This window comes from Silurus meridionalis, chromosome 18 (assembly GCF_014805685.1).
Source record: "Silurus meridionalis isolate SWU-2019-XX chromosome 18, ASM1480568v1, whole genome shotgun sequence".
Lineage (NCBI taxonomy): Eukaryota > Metazoa > Chordata > Actinopteri > Siluriformes > Siluridae > Silurus > Silurus meridionalis.
In genome coordinates this window covers 19,897,405-19,919,904 of record NC_060901.1, presented here as the reverse complement: position 1 = coordinate 19,919,904, position 22,500 = coordinate 19,897,405, and the positions used below count along the sequence as shown (strand labels likewise).

The 22,500-nt window shown below is 38.2% G+C and overlaps 1 protein-coding gene across 3 annotated transcripts in view; it reads right to left on the bottom strand.

The window, feature by feature from the left end:
* Positions 1–2,396: 2,396 nt before the first annotated feature.
* Positions 2,397–22,500, bottom strand: part of lrtm2a (leucine-rich repeats and transmembrane domains 2a) — a 23,369-nt gene continuing 3,265 nt past the window's right edge. For 2 of the 3 annotated variants that reach the window (XM_046873323.1, XM_046873322.1), the window contains 4 exons: positions 13,161–13,291; positions 11,962–12,184; positions 8,995–9,591; positions 2,397–8,695 (listed from right to left, as the gene is read on the bottom strand). In XM_046873323.1, coding sequence (XP_046729279.1) covers positions 8,250–8,695; positions 8,995–9,591; positions 11,962–12,022 — 1,104 coding nt within the window. In that variant the 5' untranslated portion in view covers positions 12,023–12,184; positions 13,161–13,291 and the 3' untranslated portion in view covers positions 2,397–8,249. The remainder of the gene's footprint in view (positions 8,696–8,994; positions 9,592–11,961; positions 12,185–13,160; positions 13,292–22,500) is intronic. The other variant, XM_046873324.1, reaches the window with a different exon arrangement.

The window sequence follows — 22,500 nt, the reverse complement described above, 5'->3', positions numbered from 1 at the left end:
TGATATTTTCTTTTTCCTACACTGCAGTAATCCAGATCAAATACACCATGATAAAGTTTCATACTTGCAGGTTAGAGCAGTATTTCTAGTTATGAAGGTTGTGAAGGTAAATTCAATCTGACAATAATATATTACATTAATTTAAGCTCAGTTTAATGTGGAGAAACATCAGTCCACATCAGTCCACACTCTAATGAACAGCCTCAGAGTTTCTTTAGTCTGGAGATCTTCTTATTATTATTATACAAACAAACAGGATTAAATCTACACCAAATATAATCACTGAATATAAAGTTGATCAATTGCTCACATCTACCTGAAGGAAGACAGAGGGAAGTGAATTCATGTTATTTTAGACTCATGCCTGACATGGTCTTCTCCTTCTTGGGTATTCTTCCATGCATTCATTCAAAGACATGGACCATGTGGTCCATGTCTTTAGCGGATGGCTGTTCTGTCTTTTAGAATTTTGTGTTCTTCTGGAACCTGGATAGTAGAAACACAGGTATTTCAGGCACTTTATCCTGTCAGTAATGACCATTTACCTTCAGGTCTCCATGGGGGAACCTATACCTGATTTTGCTGTGTATAAATGAGTTCCTGACCCTGTGGTTCAGATTCAGTGAGAATAGACTTGTCTTGTACCCTGTGTTCTAGCATATCTAACCAACCCCTTCAGATCCTCCTTTCTGCAGTGAAACCCAGGTCTTGAAATTAGGGAGACCAACAGCAGGGACAAGTAAAGAAACCTTTTTTAACCATGTGGTCAGTTCACATTCCAAGGCTTTCACAATTTCTTTATATCTTTTAGAAGGTAGCAACCTGAATAATCTGTCCATAACTACCTGCTCAGTTACAGTACCTTCTCTACTGTGACCACTTTTAAATATTATGAAGGATGTGTCTTTATTTCTGGGTTTTTCTCCCCTGAATGGAGTGTTAAAGATCCACAGTAATCTCAGAACACCCACACCAGTCCTCATTTCCAATTCCCAAAGTGATAACTAACGACAAAATGTATTAGCTCTGTTAATGGGGCTTCTGCTAATTTAATGAAATGTACATGATTAATCTCAGGAGGTACCAAATACAAGTGAGGATATTTTGATTCAATATTTGGTGTAGGATCAACATACAGGTTTTTTTTGTTAATTCACTATATTTATTGTCATATCCCTCATAGGGAAAAATTATATATATATATATATATATATATATATATATATATATATATATATATATATATATATATATATATATATATATATATATATGCTGAAATACAGTTTATCTATATTGTAATTTTTCTGATTTTAATGTGGAATATATTGGCACTACATGTAATAGTTTGGAGGTCTTTGACCAGGTCTACTGGCATTAAAGGGCAAAATAAACAGAATGTTGTACATCTGTAAAAAGTGCACTTATTCACTACTACCTATTTGTAGTTCTGATTCCATTATCAGTTCTTTACTCCAGAACAAGACATTACATATATATACAGTAATACAACTCAATTCCAGTGTTTTCTGATTAAATATTTATTTCCTGAATGAAATTGGACAAACTTTCGGCGACATTGAACTGAAAGGACTCGTGAAAACAACACAATAAGTGTACTTTTGGGAACAGTTAAAAGATAATGATGATCATCCATGCAGGTTTAATTTATTCTCTAAAGACACCTGAGACTTGACTGAGGCTGACAGTCAGTGGAATCCTGAGAGACTGTAAGTCGTACTGTGAGGCAACTCTTTTGAGACACGTCTTAGTTACTAGATGGAAGGTATTAATGTGAAATGTGGTGGATTCTTCATAATGTTTAGAAAAACGTACTAATGTTTTCTTATAAAACTTTACGAAGTCTATCTAAGAATTCTGACAATTATAATAAATTATAACAATTATATAACAATTTAATCAGTATAAAGTGATTAAACACTAGATAGAAGACTGAAGATGTCAGTGTTCATTCACCAATAAGTTAAAGATCTTCTTCCTCCATGTGAAGGTCTTTTCTTCTTTAATGAGAGCTTTCAGGCCTGAACAGTCTTCCTTATGTAGTTTTAGGGTTAGAGGGATTTTATGGTACTATATGTAAAATACATTGTGTTTTTTAATTCAGTAATTCAGTTTTATTTTGTGTAGCACTTTAAATAAGATATTGTCATGATGCAGCTTTAAAGAAACAGTTTCAGTATAGAATTTTTATAAAACTTTCTCTATAAGTTTATGTCTAATGAGTGAGACAGAGGTTTCGAAACCGTGAGATTTTATTTCTTTGTACATTTTATTTTAAAATTATTTAAACTAATTCCCATATGTTTGTCTGCTGTAGTGGTGTTTCAGCGTGTTCAAGGAAATGTCTGCACTTACACTTTCACTCGTACATCATCTAGTTTATAGAAATACATTTTTATTCATTTTTGACATATAATTATTCCACAGCCCAAAAACAGTTTATTAAACTAAAATGAAAAAAAGAACAAATTTAGTTTCATTACAGATAGTTATATAATTTCAAAAAGGAAAATATATCTCATACAGAATAAATATTTAAGATAGCAAACTTGAAATTAATCTTAAATAAGTGCATTCAGTTTTGTGTGAGTGTCGAGTTCTCGCCCAGTCTGCCTCCGATCAGCTCCAACCCCTGCGCCGGGTGGAGTAAGTGTAAAGGATACATTAACCTTGTATTCATGGTCCAGTCTTTAATGTCTCTGTTTAATGCTGTTTACAGGTGTGTTATAACATGTCAGACCCCTGCATGAGCCCTTGCTTTGTCTTTTCTCTGGTCTGCATATTTTCTATATTTTGTTGTGTAACCCTAACCTTTGTTGTGCTTTGTCGTTCTGAGTTTTCATTGGTACATATATATATATATATATATATATATATATATATATATATATATATATATATATATATATATATATATATTAAAAACCTGCACACATCATCAGAAGAAGTTGTGAGGAATCTCAACACCTTTTCTGTTGAAATCTGATATTTCTGTTTATTTGTAGACTCAGATTCATGAATTATACACAAAACCAGTCTCATAATCCATTATAATGATGTCTCCCGGCATGAAATAAGAAGATATAGGAGATAACTAAATTATTGACTCCACCCTCTTTAATAAAAGATAATAAAGGCTTTTGAAGTTTTTCATCATAAAATAGATTGAATTCAAAGAAATGCTCAAGTAAACGGAAGGGAATCCACATGGACTGGAAAAGTGACATCATGTGTTTTCATCTAGAACAACAATATGAACAACAACCAGTAATAAGGCAATGCCGAGTCATTATGTGTGTGTGTGTGTGTGTGTGTGTGTGTGTGTGTGTGTGTGTGTGTGTGTGTGTGTGTGTGTGTGTGCGTGTGTGTAGTTCATGTGGTGGAGTAGCAGCAACCATAAACGTTCTCTTCAGTGTGTTGCTACTGACTGATGAGTAAACTGATGGGTTTACGACTGGAAATTACTGTTATATAAATATAATCACATTATGGCTTTATGTAACTATACTGTATAGAATAATATTGTGTAGAGACACCTGACCATCACAACTACATTTGGGCCTCGTCCAAACCTTTAGCACAAAGTTGGAAGCACTGAATTGTATAGAATGTTACTTATTATTTTCACTGGGACTGAGACCCAACCCTGTTCTACCCAGCAAATGCCCCTGTACACAAAGCCAGAACTTGCTCACTTGCATCAGTGTCTGATCTCACTAGTGCTTTATTATAATGGCTATGCTTGGACAAACTCCACATTGACATACTGCTAACCCTGGTTGTGTTAAGGTACATCTCTGGTCAGGTGTCCACATACTTTTGGCCAGTGTATGTAAAAATCTGAGCGCTGTCAAATGATTGTGGTTTTGTATGGATGCATGTTGAGGACTTCTTGTTCTAGCTGTAGTCATCGAACAAAAGTCAATCAAAACAAACTTCTCCTAAAGTCTTTGGCGTTTATGTAGCTGAATAGAAACGCATTTGTTACAGACTAAATATCAGCAACATGAGAACGTTGCTGGGAAATGAATAAACAAACTACCAAATGAAAAAAGTAATAAAAGTATATTACTGTTTTGCAAATTTCTTCACCTGAAAAATAAATAATGTTTGTAGTATATCATTTATATTCAACCAGTGTGTTCATGTAAATGCTAATATTTAAATGAACTGGAATAAAAAGTTATTTTGATTGAAATTTACATTGATTCTCAATTATATTGTAATACCTCTTTTACATAATCGTTTCACTTACTATCCCGCAGTGCTCTATTCTCCTGCAGTACTCACTATCCTCCTGCAGTACTCACTATCCTCCTGCAGTACTCACTATTCTCCTGCAGTACTCACTATCATCCTGCAGTACTCACTATTCTCCTGCAGTACTCACTATTCTCCTGCAGTACTCACTATTCTCCTGCAGTACTCACTATCATCCTGCAGTACTCACTATTCTCCTGCAGTACTCACTATTCTCCTGCAGTACTCACTATCATCCTGCAGTACTCACTATTCTCCTGCAGTACTCACTATTCTCCTGCAGTACTCACTACTTTCCTGCAGTACTCACTATTCTCCTGCAGTACTCACTATTCTCCTGCAGTACTCACTACTTTCCTGCAGTACTCACTATTCTCCTGCAGTACTCACTATCCTCCTGCAGTACTCACTATTCTCCTGCAGTACTCACTATTCTCCTGCAGTACTCACTATACTCCTGCAGTACTCACTGTTCTCCTGCAGTACTCACTATCCTCCTGCAGTACTCACTATCCTGCAGTACTCACTATTCTCCTGCAGTACTCAATATTCTCCTGCAGTACTCACTACTCCCCTGCAGTACTCACTATTCTCCTGCAGTACTCACTATTCTCCTGCAGTACTCACTATACTTCTGCAGTACTCACTACTCCCCTGCAGTACTCACTATTCTCCTGCAGTACTCAATATTCTCCTGCAGTACTCACTACTCCCCTGCAGTACTCACTACTCTCCTGCAGTACTCACTATCCTCCTGCAGTACTCACTATTCTCCTGCAGTACTCACTATTCTCCTGCAGTACTCACTATACTCCTGCAGTACTCACTGTTCTCCTGCAGTACTCACTATCCTCCTGCAGTACTCACTATCCTGCAGTACTCACTATTCTCCTGCAGTACTCAATATTCTCCTGCAGTACTCACTACTCCCCTGCAGTACTCACTATTCTCCTGCAGTACTCACTATTCTCCTGCAGTACTCACTATACTTCTGCAGTACTCACTACTCCCCTGCAGTACTCACTATTCTCCTGCAGTACTCAATATTCTCCTGCAGTACTCACTACTCCCCTGCAGTACTCACTACTCTCCTGCAGTACTCACTACTCTCCTGTAGTACTCAATATCCTCCTGCAGTACTCACTATCGTGCAGTACTCACTGTTCTCCTGTAGTACTCACTATCTCCTGCAGTACTCACTATCCTCCTGCAGTACTCACTGTTCTCCTGCAGTACTCACAATCCTCCTGCAGTACTCACTATTCTCCTGCAGTACTCACTGTTCTTCTGTAGTACTCACTATTCTCCTGTAGTACTCACTATCCTCCTGCAGTACTCACTATCCTGCAGTACTCACTATTCTCCTGCAGTACTCACTATTCTCCTGTAGTACCCACTATTCTCCTGTAGTACCCACTATACTGCAGTACTCACTATCCTGCAGTACTCAATATCATAATGCAGTGTATCAGTGTGAATATGTGAACAAAATATTAATCTGTAGATTGCCTCTCTGATTATCCTCTGTTCGGTGTTTCATGACTTGAATACTAAGTTTTTAGATTAAATTACAAACCAGGATTATAAGCCATAGATGGATGGATGGATGGATGGATGGATGGATGGATAGATAGATAGATAGATAGATAGATAGATAGATAGATAGATAGATAGATAGATAGATAGATAGATAGATAGATAATCTCTGTAAGATCTTGTCTAGTGTCAGTATATTGCAGACTAAATACTGTAACACAGAATAAAATTCAACTCGAAGTCAAATCCAAACTTTTCATGGTTTATACAGACTTAAACACACACACACACACACACACACACACACACACACACACACACACACACACACACACACACCTGCACACACACAAAGCATTACATATATTGTACTTAGAATTCTGCTAATAGATTTTAGCAGATGATAAAACACATACTGTAACCTATGGTTGCTTATCTGAATCACTTTTCCTGTATCTAAAAGAGGAACAGGAACTCGCCTCACAGATGGAATTGCCATGAGGTGTTGGTGTTCCACCCAGCTTTAGTCCATCAGTCCTCATCTGTAGCATACAATACTGTAATGTTGACAAATTGTGTCAAGACAATCTATGGGTGTTTTCACACAGTATGATCCAGTATTCCAAGTGTGGATTGAACGTTTTATGTTTATATGTGAACACAACAGCTGAACACAGACGTCTAAAACCAACAACAAACGAGCTGTTCTGGTTTGTGTGTGCTTCTTTTTGTGCTCTCTGTCTGCATCACATTTTAGTTTATGAGTATAGAATTTGAGGCTTGTTTTTTTACAGGAAGCTGTGGTTTATTGTCTCCTTACAGATTATAATAATAATAACTGTGTCCAGTTCTAACCAAGTTATCTACAACACTGAAGAGACCACAGAGGGATGTACTGTACTGGCTGTATGACAGTTTAATGCATTGCCTTTTAAATGCTGATTGGCTGATACCATGTTTTTTTCAATCCAGGAAGCATTTGGAAACAGATTCAAGATGATTCAGTACACCAGACTGCAGCTTCATCAGAATTCGAGTTCCAGAAATCCAGTGATCTCAACCCCATCTCCCACAGAAGGCCACAAATTAAACCTTGCAGACCTCATCAGAGTCTGGAGCTGAACATAATGTCTGACTAAGTTAATCTCAGAACATTTCTGTATTTCTTTGTGAAATCCAATCTGCCCTTCTGAATACTGCTCATACTGCTGATGAGACCTTTACCTTTACCTGGACTATAAGATCTGCCCTGTGTTTTTTTTTTTTTTTCTTCACAATGTTTCTGCTGTGAAACTCTGTTCATTGGCAGGTTGTAATTACACCAGTGATTTCTTTCTTTTTCAGGAAATTCCAAATTTATATTTTTTCTTTGCCCAGTACAATGACTGGTTGATTTTTACTTTTTTCTCAGCTTTAAAATTGACTCCCATCGACAGCTCTCTGGTTTTCACCTATTAGTCGCATGTTCCAAAATTTTTGAACACAAAAATAAGCGTTTTTTATAAAAGGTGCTATATTTAACTTATTAAACTCACTGCCCATTTGTGCAGCAGTTCCAGTACTTTTTAAGGATGCTGTATATCAGCAATACACACATAATACTGCATACACCTGCTGGGATTTGCACAAAAATCATCATTTAATCGTTTACAAAAAATAAAAAATAAAGTTTAATGCATATTTTCTCATTCTTAATTATCATTTTGCAGTATTTGTTATTGCAATTAATTATTAAAAATAAACTTTTGGGAACGAAACTCCAAAGCTATAGAGGTTCTGATCAAATGATATTAGATCTTAGTCTGTTGTAGTGAAATTGTGTTGTTGTTGTTGTTGTTGTTGTTGTTGTTGTTGTGTTGTGACCTAAATATCAATTTCTTGATTTGGGAAAGGAATTGTTGTTTTAAACACAGTTAGCACGGGTACCTAGACATATTAGACAGAAACATTCTAGAAAGTTCCAAACAGAATCAGGCAGATTAAAATTCTGTTTGTGAATGAATAATGACTGTTTTCCCAGCAGCTGTTTCTTCAGTGTTTTTCAGTGCTTTTATAGAATTCAGTTCCCTCACTTCATCCCTTATTTTCTCTCTGACATTTTCCTCCACAGCTAATTGATTGCATGTGAAATGCCCATTGTGAAAGACATCATCACTGGGGTCTGAGTTCTAATGTAGTTGTGATCTGAACGAGTTTTAATTCATGAGTTCATTTTTAAGTTTATTTGTATTGTGAACACTAAAATACTGAGGTAATTTGCAGTTGGTTGTTTTTCTGGACCATTAAGAGGACTGACGTTTTATTTTTCAAATAAATATATGTGAAAACACCCAGATACATAACAGTGCACACACATTTAGAAACTAAGTGTGGAAGCAGGAATGCAAAGAGACCATTGTCATCACATAGGGGTAAATAGAATCTAGTTATTTCTATGCAACAGATGAAATCTGTTTCTCCTCAGAATCAGCTTCAGCCTCAGCATCCCCCATTAGCGGCTGCCTTTTCTTCAGCTCACGCTGGTATTTGGCCATAAGGGAAGCATAGATGCATCCGTAGGCGGCTGCAGCAACCATCATGATGCACACAATACCACACACCACGCCAGCAATCACCACAGTGCCAATGGCACGACGGACACTTATAGGCCGGTAACGTTGCTTAGCACAATCCAGTGGCTCTGACTCACTCTGTACCACAGCGCCCCCAGGCAGCGGTGCAGCAGTTGCACGTGCACATGGAGTTGCACCGCCTTTTGTTGCTCCATTCTCATTATCCACTTGGAGACAGTAGTTAAACATCTCTACAGGAACACTCCGGATGTCACGTCCTCTGAGATCTTTGGGGAGAGTACATTCCACAGCATCCACATAACCACCTGAAAGAAATCAAATAAAGAGATACAATGAAACAAAATCCTGCATCAACCTCATTTATCTCTTCTGAACCTCCAACGGGTCAAACACTAGCTAAAGATACAAAAAGGGTCAACAGTCCACCAACAATCCATTCGAGGCTGGAATCTAACATCAGCCAGACATAAACACATATGTTTTAGTGAGTCAGCTTTTAGTGCAGTTCCACAATCTGATTTAGAGCAGACTTGAATTTTCTTCTCTAAAAAAGAATGGGATTAGCAGCAACTAACTTTTAGCACCACTGAACATTTCCTTCTACCTCGATAGATGAGCCACTCCATCCAGTTCTTGAAGTCACGCAAATTGCAGTCACATTCCCATGGGTTGGAGCCAAGCTGAAGGTGCTGCAGGTTCTCAAGTGGTTCAAACACAGCCCTATCCAGTGCCTGGAGTCTGTTTCCAGCCAGAGAGAGCCAGATCAGACCATGCTGATGTTCTAACAAACCAAGCGGCACAGCACCCAGGCCATTCAGTGAAACATCCAAACGCTGAAGGCTCCCCAGGCCCTGCAGGAGGTCACGGTCCAGTGCTGTTAGGCTGTTGTTCCTTAGATTAAGTTCAGTCAGGTTCCCCAGGTCAGTAAACACATGTGCTGGCAGGTTGCCCAGGTAGTTGTTAGATAGGTCAAGCCTAACCAGTGAGCTAAGGTTGGTGAAGGCTGAAGCAGGCAGAGATGTAAGGTGGTTGTTGGGCAGGAGGAGGGTCTGAACAGTTGAAGGTAGCAAGGAAAGGGCAGGTAATGTACTCAGGTCATGTCCACCACAATCTGCCTCAGTGGATCTGCATACACAAACCGATGGACAACTGGAACACAGCTGAAGGTGCAGAAGCAGCAGGTAGAGCACACAGTGCACTGCTAAAAAGATACAAAAAGAGAAGTTTAATCACTATTTTACTCAGTATTCAGTCTGTTCTACTCTCTCTTTATAAATACAGGAGTGAAGAGACAAACATCAAACAGCCATTAATGTCTCTTTATTATATTAAAAGTGAGTCTGTGTGTGTGTGTGTGTGTGTGTGTGTGTGTGTGTGTGTGTGTGTGTGTGTGTGTGTGTGTGTGTGTGTGTGTTGTTTGGAAACCAAGACTGATATAGATTATTAATGAGGAAGGCCAATGCAAACTAAGACTGGTGCAGTTCCCATGATGGACATCTTTAATCTTTTCTCAGAGTCAGAATGTTTTATGTGTAAAGAATTTGACATGAAATTGAGTGTTTATTTAATTACAGAACAAAGTGTCACTGATAAACACACTGCTAATGAGATGAATTTTCTCATGCATTCATTCCAGCATTAGATATCTAAAAGTATTTTGCAAGGGACTTCATCAGATGTACAATAAGGCTGATTATACTTGAGTTAAAGATTATCAGCGTGTTGCATCGGTGGATCGTATTTGACGCCTCACAGCTTCCACGCTGCAGTTTGATGCTCAGCTCAGGGTTACAGTCTGTGTGCATTTTCTCATGATGTTCCTGTGTTCATGTGAGTTCTTTTTTTTTCCCACCAAAAAGAATAATGAGTGGGTTGATTAGGTAGATCTTAGCATCTCTGACTGCATTCCCTTCAGCAGAGCTTCATAAACACTTCTCTGTCCTGTGTGTCTCAAAGAGAACTTCACTCTGAGATGTGATCATCACCTCGCAAATGATATCCTACTGGAAAACGAATTGTTCTTGCACATTCTCTCTCTGCTGTTCTCTCTCTCTCTGTAAAATGATCTGTTGTGTGTGTGGTGTGTGTAATGTCTGTGTGTTTTCAGTGAAGGTGGATGTTCATGTTTACGGTTATATAGACACCAGAAACACCTGAGACTTGCCCTTTGGTTTGGACTTTGATCCGAGTGAAATGAGAGAGTGGACTTTCCACTGTCTACGTTTTTCACCCTTTCAGTAGTGAATATGCAAATTCTCAAGAATCTTAATGTCTGGTGGAAAATTCAAACATTCATCCATTTATCTCCAGTAACCACAGGATGCTAGTCAGCGTGATGCAAGAAACACTGAAGCAGGAAAACACAGCGGATCTACAGCGGTGCACATATTCACACACTCAATGGAGTGCAACCTAATAGCATGTTTTAAGAGGCAGACAGAAACCAAAGAACCTGAGAAACTCTATACAGACAACAACTGAGCTTATGGTCGACCTGATGATACTGGAGCTGTGAGACGGCGGCAGCGACGATGTAGTTCAGGTGAAGGCTGTAAGAAGAGTGAAAGACTGATAGATGGACAGATTTAATTAGAGAGAGAGTATCAAATATATTAAATATCAGCTGGTGTGTGTGTGTGTGTGTGTGTGTGTGTGTGTGTGTGTGTGTGTGTTTAGTGAGATGGTGTAGGAGCAGCAGAAGCTGCCAGTTTCATCAGAATATAAACAGATTTATCTCATTTATAATAATCACATGAAATGTGTAAAATTGTTACTAAAATTGGACTGCAGGGTTAGGGTTAGGGTTAGGGTTAGGGTTAGGGTCTGTGTTGGTGAAAAGTCTAAAATACAGAACATTCAGAATTTCCTGTCCTCTTTATAGGGTTCACAAGTATTTGGACAATGACGCAGTGCTGGTAATGTTGCCTCTGTACACCAACACTAGATTGAAATTAATGCTATAATAATAATAAACACAAAAGGAAAAAAAAATTATAAAAATTATATTTGTATTAGTAAATTTTATGATTTCAACATAACTGTAAGTGTTTTGTTTATCGTGCTCTCCGCGAGAGACCGGGAAAATCTGCCTAACAAATTAGTTATGTGGCAAATGTACAGAGGCAGAATGATCTTTCTGTCCGAATACTTATGGCCCAGTCTGTATATTCAGATTGTAATTTCTCTTCTCTCTAAAAAAAAAATACTGAAATAGAAAAAAAGCTGTTTTGATTGAAATAAAATGTAATTATTATTATTTCTTTGCTTTTTAACACACACACACACACACACACACACACACACACACACACAGAACTGTGAGACATTAATATCATCACATAAACAATCTGACAGACTGTATGAGTGTGTGTGTGTGTGTGTGTGTGTGTGTGTGTGTGTGTGTGTGTGTGTGATCATCACACTATAACCAGCATCAGAGTATCATTAGCAGCAGATGGAAGGAAAATTCTCTGTATCTCTTCAGTCTCCTGTGTTAATGCTTCGCTGTGTTATGACCTGTGTGTGTGTGTGTGTGTGTGTGTGTGTGTGTGTGTGTGTGTTATGAACTTACCCACGCTGTATTGAGAGTTTCCTCCGCAGTGGCGTTTTGCAGTTCTAGCAGTGAGCCACATCGCTACAGCGGTTTCCTCCTCAGAACTGGATTAGCATCAGTCTGCCTCGATGTCCACCTTCAGGCTGGGCAGGGGTCTGGGGCGAGAGTGCCAGAGAAGTGCAGCATTTTTGTGTATAACGAGTTCCACTGGTTCAGAGTTATGAGTTTAAAAGTTCCAGTCCTGGAAAAGTCAAGCACTGCAAAGTTCTATTTTTTTGTATTTTTTTTCCAAGTCTAGCAATTTAAATAAGCATTTTATAAACATGATGTGATTGATGATATGTTGAGTTTTAAGGATGAGGTGAGGAGATCAGACTTCAGGCAGAACCCAGGCATTAACAGACTGTTAGTCAGTATTAAAGGATCTGAAGGATCAGACACAATGCTGAAGTGAGACTGCACACTGAGACGGTGTGTGATTGTAAACAGGTGAGTTCTGCTAATAATCCATGTGGATGTGATGTTCCAAGGACAGAGAGATGGTTGGCAGTCTGGCGTGTACTGAAGCAGGAGATGTGAGAATACTGTAATGTGAGATTTGAATTGAGTGAAAAAAATGGTTTGGAAGTCTACAGTAAATACAGCTGGATGGTTTTATTTGTCTTTTGACTTTTGGCCTCTTTCACTGACACTGAACCAGTGAAGCGACCTCAGATGGCAGCTTGGTACAGTGTGTTGTAGATTTCACATATTTATTTTTTAAATGTGCAGTGTGTGTGTGTGTGTGTGTGTGTGTGTGTGTGTGTGTGTGTGTGTGTGTGAGTTGTGATGTAGAGGCTCCATGAGCGTGTTTGTCCAGCGCCCCACAGACATGCAACTGAATTGAGATCTGTGTTTGGGTTCCTGCATGTCACTTTTGTGTGCCAGTTTTATTTTACTTCTAGAAGCTTCTGATTTATTGTCACAGCAATAAAGGCATCATAGCCTGATGTTACCTCCACCCTACGTCACTGTGAGTAGATCTTTGGTGATCAGCTGCTGTTTTAGTGAGAAACATTTGGCTGAATGGTTTCAGCTGTGTGTTCCTGGAGAGCTGAGATGAGATTAACTGGGGTTTTAATGAGAAGGTGATTCAGGTCTAATGATCCTCTAGCATACACCTGACGTGAAGAAAGTGAGAGATTGTTGTCACATGCATGGAGTGAGAAGAAACTTACCAGATATTTCTGCAGCTCTTGTTCTTTCATCAGTTTCGGAGGAGTGTCCTGAACTTGCAGTCAGAGTGGTGCCCCATTTTCTCCACCTGATGATGGCCTTCACCAGTGGTGCTTTTGTTCTACATGTGACCCTGAGGGGAAACAGTAAAGTGTTTTGTTTTTCTATCAGAATATGGTTTTAATGTCATAACCTCTTAATCATCTTACAATACAGTACAAACAAATATTTATGATGATAATACTGAAACATGAATTATATCATTCATGTGATTATTTTAACTACAGAAAATTATTATAGTGAGGTGGAGGATTATTATTATAGTGAGGTGGAGGATTATTATTATAGTGAAGTGGAGGATTATTATTATAGTGAAGTGGGGGATTATTATTATAGTGAGGTGGAGGATTATTATTATAGTGAGGTGGAGGATTATTATTATAGTGAGGTGGAGGATTATTATAATGAGGTGGAGGATTATTATTATTATTATAGTGAGGTGGAGGATTATTATTATAGTGAGGTGGAGGATTATTATTATAGTGAAGTGGGGGATTATTATTATAGTGAAGTGGAGGATTATTATAGTGAAGTGGAGGATTATTATAGTGAGGTGGAGGATTATTATAGTGAGGTGGAGGATTATTATTATAGTGAGGTGGAGGATTATTATAATGAGGTGGAGGATTATTATTATTATTATAGTGAGGTGGAGGATTATTATTATAGTGAGGTGGAGGATTATTATTATAGTGAAGTGGGGATTATTATTATAGTGAAGTGGAGGATTATTATTATAGTGAAGTGGAGGATTATTATTATAGTGAGGTGGAGGATTATTATTATAGTGAGGTGGAGGATTATTATAGTGAAGTGGAGGATTATTATTATAGTGAAGTGGAGGATTATTATTATAGTGAGGTGGAGGATTATTATAGTGAAGTGGAGGATTATTATTATAGTGAAGTGGAGGATTATTATTATAGTGAGGTGGAGGATTATTATTATTATAGTGAAGTGGAGGATTATTATTATAGTGAGGTGGAGGATTATTATAGTGAAGTGGAGGATTATTATTATAGTGAGGTGGAGGATTATTATAGTGAAGTGGAGGATTATTATTATAGTGAAGTGGAGGATTATTATTATAGTGAGGTGGAGGATTATTATTATAGTGAAGTGGAGGATTATTATTATAGTGAGGTGGAGGATTATTATTATAGTGAAGTGGAGGATTATTATTATAGTGAGGTGGAGGATTATTATAGTGAAGTGGAGGATTATTATTATAGTGAGGTGGAGGATTATTATAGTGAAGTGGAGGATTATTATTATAGTGAAGTGGAGGATTATTATTATAGTGAGGTGGAGGATTATTATAGTGAAGTGGAGGATTATTATTATAGTGAAGTGGAGGATTATTATTATAGTGAGGTGGAGGATTATTATAGTGAAGTGGAGGATTATTATTATAGTGAAGTGGAGGATTATTATTATAGTGAGGTGGAGGATTATTATTATAGTGAGGTGGAGGATTATTATTATAGTGAGGTGGATTATTATTATTATAGTGAAGTGGAGGATTATTATTATAGTGAGGTGGAGGATTATTATAGTGAGGTGGAGGATTATTATTATAGTGAAGTGGAGGATTATTATTATAGTGAGGTGGAGGATTATTATTATAGTGAAGTGGAGGATTATTATTATAGTGAAGTGGAGGATTATTATTATAGTGAGGTGGAGGATTATTATAGTGAGGTGGAGGATTATTATAGTGAGGTGGAGGATTATTATTATAGTGAGGTGGAGGATTATTATTATAGTGAGGTGGAGGATTATTATAGTGAGGTGGAGGATTATTATTATAGTGAGGTGGAGGATTATTATTATAGTGAAGTGGAGGATTATTATTATAGTGAGGTGGAGGATTATTATAGTGAGGTGGAGGATTATTATTATAGTGAGGTGGAGGATTATTATTATAGTGAGGTGGAGGATTATTATTATAGTGAGGTGGATTATTATTATAGTGAAGTGGAGGATTATTATTATAGTGAGGTGGAGGATTATTATAGTAAGGTGGAGGATTATTATTAGTGAGGTGGAGGATTATTATTATAGTGAAGTGGAGGATTATTATTATAGTGAGGTGGAGGATTATTATAGTGAGGTGGAGGATTATTATTATAGTGAAGTGGAGGATTATTATTATAGTGAGGTGGAGGATTATTATTATAGTGAGGTGGAGGATTATTATTATAGTGAAGTGGAGGATTATTATATAGTGAGGTGGAGGATTATTATTATAGTGAGGTGGAGGATTATTATAGTGAGGTGGAGGATTATTATTATAGTGTGGTGGAGGATTATTATTATAGTGAAGTGGAGGATTATTATAGTGAGGTGGAGGATAATTATTATAGTGAAGTGGAGGATTATTATTATAGTGAAGTGGAGGATTATTATTATAGTGAGGTTGAGGATTATTATTATAGTGAAGTGGAGAATTATTATAGTAAGGTGGAGGATTATTATAGTGAGGTGGAGGATTATTATTATAGTGAGGTGGAGGATTATTATTATAGTGAGGTGGAGGATTATTATAGTGAGGTGGAGGATTATTATTATAGTGAGGTGGAGGATTATTATAGTGAGGTGGAGGATTATTATTATAGTGAGGTGGAGGATTATTATTATAGTGAAGTGGAGGAATATTATTATAGTGAGGTGGAGGATTATTATAGTGAGGTGGAGGATTATTATAGTGAAGTGGAGGATTATTATTATAGTGAGGTGGAGGATTATTATAGTGAGGTGGAGGATTATTATTATAGTGAAGTGGAGGATTATTATTATAGTGAGGTGGTGAGTTATTATTATAGTGAGGTTGAGGATTATTATTATAGTGAGGTGGAGGATTATTATTATAGTGAGGTGGAGGATTATTATTATAGTGAAGTGGAGGATTATTATTATAGTGAAGGTGGAGGATTATTATTAGTGAGGTGGAGGATTATTATTATAGTGAGGTGGAGGATTATTATTATAGTGAGGTGGAGGATTATTATAGTGAGGTGGAGGATTATTATTATAGTGAAGTGGAGGATTATTATAGTGAGGTGGAGGATTATTATTATAGTGAAGTGGAGGATTATTATAGTGAGGTGGAGGATTATTATTATAGTGAAGTGGAGGATTATTATAGTGAGGTGGAGGATTATTATTATAGTGAAGTGGAGGATTATTATAGTGAGGTGGAGGATTATTATTATAGTGAAGTGGAGGATTATTATAGTGAGGTGGAGGATTATTATTATAGTGAAGTGGAGGAATATTATTATAGTGAGGTGGAGGATTATTATAGTGAGGTGGAGGATTATTATTATAGTGAAGTAGAGGATTATTATTATAGTGAGGTGGAGGATTATTATAGTGAGGTGGAGGATTATTATTATAGTGAAGTGGATTATTATTATAGTGAGGTGGTGAGTTATTATTATAGTGAGGTTGAGGATTATTATTATAGTGAGGTGGAGGATTATTATTATAGTGAGGTGGAGGATTATTATAGTGAAGTGGAGGATTATTATAGTGAGGTGGAGGATTATTATAGTGAGGTGGAGGATTATTATTATAGTGAAGTGGAGGATTATTATTATAGTGAGGTGGAGGATTATTATTATAGTGAGGTGGAGGATTATTATTATAGTGAGGTGGAGGATTATTATTATAGTGAAGTGGAGGATTATTATTATAGTGAGGTGGAGGATTATTATTATAGTGAGGTGGAGGATTATTATAGTGAAGTGGAGGATTATTATTATAGTGAGGTGGAGGATTATTATTATAGTGAGGTGGAGGATTATTATTATAGTGAGGAGGATTATTATTAGTGAGGTGGAGGATTATTATTATAGTGAGGTGGAGGATTATTATTATAGTGAAGTGGAGGATTATTATAGTGAGGTGGAGGATTATTATTATAGTGAGGTGGAGGATTATTATTATAGTGAAGTGGAGGAATATTATTATAGTGAGGTGGAGGATTATTATAGTGAGGTGGAGGATTATTATTATAGTGAAGTAGAGGATTATTATAGTGAGGTGGTGAGTTATTATTATAGTGAGGTTGAGGATTATTATTATAGTGAAGTGGAGGATTAATATAGTGAGGTGGAGGATTATTATTATAGTGAAGTAGAGGATTATTATAGTGAGGTGGTGAGTTATTATTATAGTGAAGTGGAGGATTAATATAGTGAGGTGGAGGATAATTATTATAGTGAGGTGAAGGATTATTATAGTGAGGTGGAGGATTATTATAGCGAGGTGGAGGATTATTATTATAGTGAAGTAGGGGAATATTATTATAGTGAAGTGGAGGATTATTATAGTGAGGTGGAGGTTTATTATTATAGTGAGGTGGAGGATTATTATAGTGAGGTGGAGGATTATTATAGTGAAGTGGGGATTATTATTATAGTGAAGTGGAGGATTATTATTATAGTGAGGTGGAGGATTATTATTATAGTGAAATAGGGGATTATTATTATAGTGAGGTGGAGGATTATTATTATAGTGAGGTGGAGGATTATTATTATAGTGAGGTGGAGGATTATTATAGTGAGGTGGAGGATTATTATTATAGTGAAGTAGAGGATTATTATTATAGTGAGGTGGAGGATTATTATTATAGTGAGGTGGAGGATTATTATTATAATGAGGTGGAGGATTATTATAGTGAGGTGGAGGATTATTATTATAGTGAAGTGGGTGATTATTATTATAGTCAAGTGGAGGATTATTATTATAGTGAGGTGGAGGACTATTATAGTGAGGTGGAGGATTATTATTATAGTAAGGTGGAGGAATATTATAGTGAGGTGGGGGATTATTATAGTGAAGTGGAGGACAATTATATTGAGGTGGAGGATTATTATAGTGAAGTGGAGGATTAATATTATATTGAGGTGGAGGATTATTATTATAGTGAGGTGGAGGATTAATATTATAGTGAGGTGGAGGATTATTATCGTGAGGTGGAGGATTATTATAGTGAGGTGGAGGATTATTATTATAGTGAGGTGCATGGTTTGTGGGTGGATCTTCCACAAGGCTGCTTTTAAACCTCTCTGTGGATCGTCAGAGTCACTAGAAAGCTGCATGCAAACCTCACTCCAATATTACTGTTAAACTTTCCTTATTCTCAGAATAACTGTTTTGAAGACTGTTGTGTAGTGTTGTGTAGTATAGTGTAGTGTAGTGTTGTGTTGTGTTGTGTAGTGTTGTGTTGTTTAGTGTAGCGTAGAGTAGTGTTGTGTAGTGTAGAGTAGTGTTGTGTTGTGTAGTATAGTGTAGTGTAGTGTGTAGTGTAGTGTTGTGTAGTGTAGTGTTGTTTAGAGTTGTGTAGAGTAATGTAATATAGTGTAGTGTAGTATTGTGTAGTGTTGTGTAGTGTAGTGTAGTGTAGTGCTGTGTAGTGTTGCGTGGCATAGGGTAATATAGTGTAGTGTAGTTTACTGCTATGTAGTGTTGTGTAGTGTAATGTAATATAGTGTAGTATAGTGTAGTGTAGTGCTGTGTAGTGTTGTGTAGTGTAGTGTAGTAATACACTAGTGTAGTATATTGTAGTGCTGTGTAGTGTAGAGTAATATAATATAGTGTAGAGTAGTGAGTAGAGTAGTGTAGTGTAGTGCTGTGTAGTGTTGTGTAGTGTAGTGTAGTAATACACAAAGTGTAGTATATTGTAGTGTTGTGTAGTGTAGAGTAATGTAATATAGTGTAGTGTAGTATAGTGTAGTGTTGTGTAGTGTAAAGTAATGTAATATGGTGTAGTGTTGTATATTGTAGTGTAGTGTTGTGTAGTGTAGAGTAATGCAATCTATGTGTAGTCTAGTGTTGTGTAGTGTAGAGTAATGTAATATAGTGTAGTGTAGTATAGTGTAGTGTTGTGTAGTGTAGAGTAATGTAATCTATGTGTAGTCTAGTGTTGTGTAGTGTAGAGTAATGAAATATAGTGTAGTGTAGTATATTGTAGTGTTGTGTAGTGTAGAGTAATGAAATATAGTGTAGTGTAGTATATTGTAGTGTTGTGTAGTGTAATGTAATAACCCCGCCATTAGGGGGGCACAAGCCAGTGCACTCTTAGTGCCGGTCCCTCCCCAATGGGGAGGGTTGCGTTAGGAAGGGCATCCAGCGTAAAACGTGCCAAATCAAATATGCGGATCACAAATGAGAATTTCATACTGGATCGGTCGAGGCCCGGGTTAACAACGACCGCCACAGGTATCGTTAGCCGACAGGGTACCGTGGAAATTGGGCTACTGTTGGTCAAGGAGGAGAAGGAGAGGAGGAAGACGTCTACAGAGACGGCAGGAAAAGGAGCAGTGTAGAAGAGTAGAGGTTCGGGTTGGTACTTTAAATGTTGGTACTATGACGGGTAAAGGGAGAGAGGTAGCTGATATGATGGAGAGGAGAAAGGTAGATATGCTGTGTGTTCAGGAGACCAAGTGGAAAGGGAGTAAGGCCAGGAACATTGGAGGTGGGTTTAAACTGTTTTATCATGGTGTGGATGGGAAGAGAAATGGTGTAGGGGTGATTCTGAAGGAAGAGTACAGTAAGAGTGTAGTGGAGGTGAAGAGAGTTTCTGATAGGGTGATGATCGTGAAGGTGGAAGTTGAAGGATGATGATAAATGTCATCAGTGCCTATGCTCCACAAGTTGGCTGTGAGATGGAGGAAAAGGAAAGATTCTGGAGTGAATTAGATGAAGTGGTAGATGGTGTACCTAGGAAAGAACGATTGGTGATTGGGGCAGACTTTAATGGGCATGTAGGTGAAGGGAACAGAGGTGATGAGGAGGTGATGGGTAGGTATGGTTTTAAGGAGAGGAATGTGGAAGGGCAGATGGTGGTAGATTTTGCTAAAAGGATGGAAATGGCAGTGGTGAACACGTATTTTAAGAAGAAGGAGGATCATAGGGTGACGATAAGAGTGGAGGAAGGTGCACACAGGTGGACTATGTGCTATGCAGGAGATGCAACCTGAAGGAGATTGGAGATTGTAAGGTGTTGGCGGGGACAGTGTAGCTAGACAGCATCGGATGGTGGTCTGTAGGATGGTTTTGGAGGCGAAGAAGAAGAGGAGGAAAGTAAGGATTGAAAGAAGAATAAGATGGTGGAAACTGAAGGAGGAAGAGTGTAGTGTGAGGTTCAGGGAAGAGGTCAGACAGGGGCTTGGTGGTGGTGAAGAGGTGCCGGATGATTGGGCAACTACTGCAGGAGTGATGAGGAGGCAGCTAGAAAAGTACTTGGTGTGACATCTGGAAATAGAAAGCAAGACAAGGAGACGTGGTGGTGGAATGAGGAAGTGCAGGAGAACATTAGGGGAAAGAGGTTGGCAAAACAGAAGTGGGAGCGACAGAGTGATGAGAAAAGTAGTCAGGAGTACAAGGAGATGCGGCAGCAGGTAAAAAGGGATGTGGCGAAAGCCAAGGAAAAGGCATATGAGGAGCTGTATAAGAGGTTGGACACTAAGGAAGGAGAAAAGGATTTATACCGATTGGCCAGGCAGAGGGACCAAGCTGGGAAGGATGTACTGCAAGTTAGAGCAATAAAGGATGGAGAGGGAAATGTGTTAACTAGTGAGGAGAGTGTGTTGAGAAGGTGGAGTGTGCTGGTACCGATCTTTAAGCATAAGGGAGATGTGCAGACCTGCAGTAACTACAGGGGAATTAAGTTGATCAGTCACACCATGAAGTTATGGGAAAGAGTAGTGGAAGCCAGGCTGAGAGAAGAGGTGACCATCTGTGAGCAACAGTATGGTTTCATGCCGAGGAAGAGCACCACAGATGCCTTATTTCCTTTGAGGATGTTGATGGAGAAGTATAGAGAAGGACAGAAGGAATTGCATTGTGTATTTGTGGATTTAGAGAAAGCGTACGACAGAGTGCCAAGAGAGGAGTTGTGGTATTGTATGAGAAAGTCAGGTGTGTCAGAGAAGTATGTGAGGGTGGTGCAGGACATGTATGAGGACAGTGTGACGGCAGTGAAGTGTGCAGTAGGTACGACAGACTGGTTCAGGGTAAAGGTTGGACTGCATCAAGGATCGGCCCTGAGCCCTTTCCTGTTTGCAGTGGTGATGGACAGGTTGACGGACGAGGTCAGACAGGAGTCTCCCTGGACTATGATGTTTGCAGATGATAATGATCTCCAATGCCTTAAAATGGAGAGCAAAAGCAGAGAGACATGGAAGAAAACAGAAGACAACCATCAAAATGGATCGAAGAATAACCAGAATGGCAAAGGCTCAGCCAATGATCAGCTCCAGGATGATCAAAGACAGTCTGGAGTTACCTGTAAGTACTGTGACAGTTAGAAGATGTCTGTGTGAAGCTAATCTATTTTCAAGAATCCCCCGCAAAGTCCCTCTGTTAAAAAAAAGGCATGTGCAGAAGAGGTTACAATTTGCCAAAGAACACATCAACTGGCCTAAAGAGAAATGGAGGAACATTTTGTGGACTGATGAGAGTAAAATTGTTCTTTTTGGGTCCAAGGGCCACAGACCGTTTGTGAGACGACCCCCAAACTCTGAATTCAAGCCACAGTACACAGTGAAGACAGTGAAGCATGGTGGTGCAAGCATAATGATATGGGCATGTTTCTCCTACTATGGTGTTGGGCCTATTTATCACATACCAGGGATCATGGATCAGTTTGCATATGTCAAAATACTTGAAGAGGTCATGTTGCCTTATGCTGAAGAGGACATGCCCTTGAGATGGTTGTTTCAACAAGTCAATGACCCCAAACACACTAATAAACGAGCAAAGTCTTGGTTCCAAACCAACAAAATTAATGTTATGGAGTGGCCAGCCCAATCCCCGGACCTTAATCCAATCGAGAACTTGTGGGGTGATATAAAAAATGCTGTTTCTGAAGCAAAACCAAGAAATGTAAATGAATTGTGGAATGTTGTTAAAGAATCATGGAGTGGAATAACAGCTGAGAGGTGCCACAAGTTGGTTGAGGAGCACGCATATCATGGTAAAAGCTCAATAAGGTGTTAACCACATCTGCATTGGGAAGCAGAAGCAGAACAAGCAGATGGAAGAAGAATAGAGGTCAGAATAAAGTTCTGTGAGCGTTTCAGCAGTGATCAGGTATGCAGTCTTCATGTGTTGTTCCATCTGCTGCTGATGTCATCATTTCATTTTGGGAGGTGTGAATTTCTCTAGGAAAGATGCTATGGAACACATCTTCACCTTGTCATGGAGACAGGGAGGCACCCACCTCCTCTTTGGTAGCATCTGTGACTTCTGAAAATCAGAATCCTGGATCAG